At 51.8% G+C, this 332-nt stretch overlaps 1 protein-coding gene across 1 annotated transcript in view; it reads left to right on the top strand.

The window, feature by feature from the left end:
* Window positions 1-4: 4 nt before the first annotated feature.
* pnpt1 (polyribonucleotide nucleotidyltransferase 1) overlaps window positions 5-332 on the top strand; it is a 12579-nt gene continuing 12251 nt past the window's right edge. Inside the window, exons 1-3 of the mRNA XM_016523483.1 lie at window positions 5-13; window positions 143-217; window positions 308-325. Of these exons, the coding sequence (XP_016378969.1) occupies window positions 5-13; window positions 143-217; window positions 308-325 (102 nt within the window). The remainder of the gene's footprint in view (window positions 14-142; window positions 218-307; window positions 326-332) is intronic.

Raw genomic sequence — 332 nt, 5'->3', positions numbered from 1 at the left:
AGTGATGAAGCTGGTATGTGTTTGCAGTACACAAGCCATGGTTAAGACAGCTGACTCCACTGTGTGTGTGTGTGTGTGTGTGCACGGTAAGTCTGCTGGATCCAGTGGAGTGTGTTCACTTCTGATCACGTGTGTGTTGTAGCTGGGTGAGACGTCAGTGATGGTGACCGCGGTCAGTAAGACCAAACCGGCCGCCGCTCAGTTCATGCCGCTCGTGGTGAGTGACAGCTCTACACACACGTGTGTGTTTTATTAAAGCTGTCAGTGAGAGTGTGGGACAGCAGTCAAGTGATCTCTCTGTGTTCAGGTGGATTACAGGCAGAAAGCAGCGG

This window comes from Sinocyclocheilus rhinocerous, unplaced genomic scaffold (genome assembly GCF_001515625.1).
Source record: "Sinocyclocheilus rhinocerous isolate Xijiao unplaced genomic scaffold, SAMN03320098_v1.1 scaffold1381, whole genome shotgun sequence".
NCBI classification, from domain to species: Eukaryota; Metazoa; Chordata; class Actinopteri; order Cypriniformes; family Cyprinidae; genus Sinocyclocheilus; species Sinocyclocheilus rhinocerous.
This window is presented reverse-complemented; position numbering and strand designations above follow the sequence as displayed.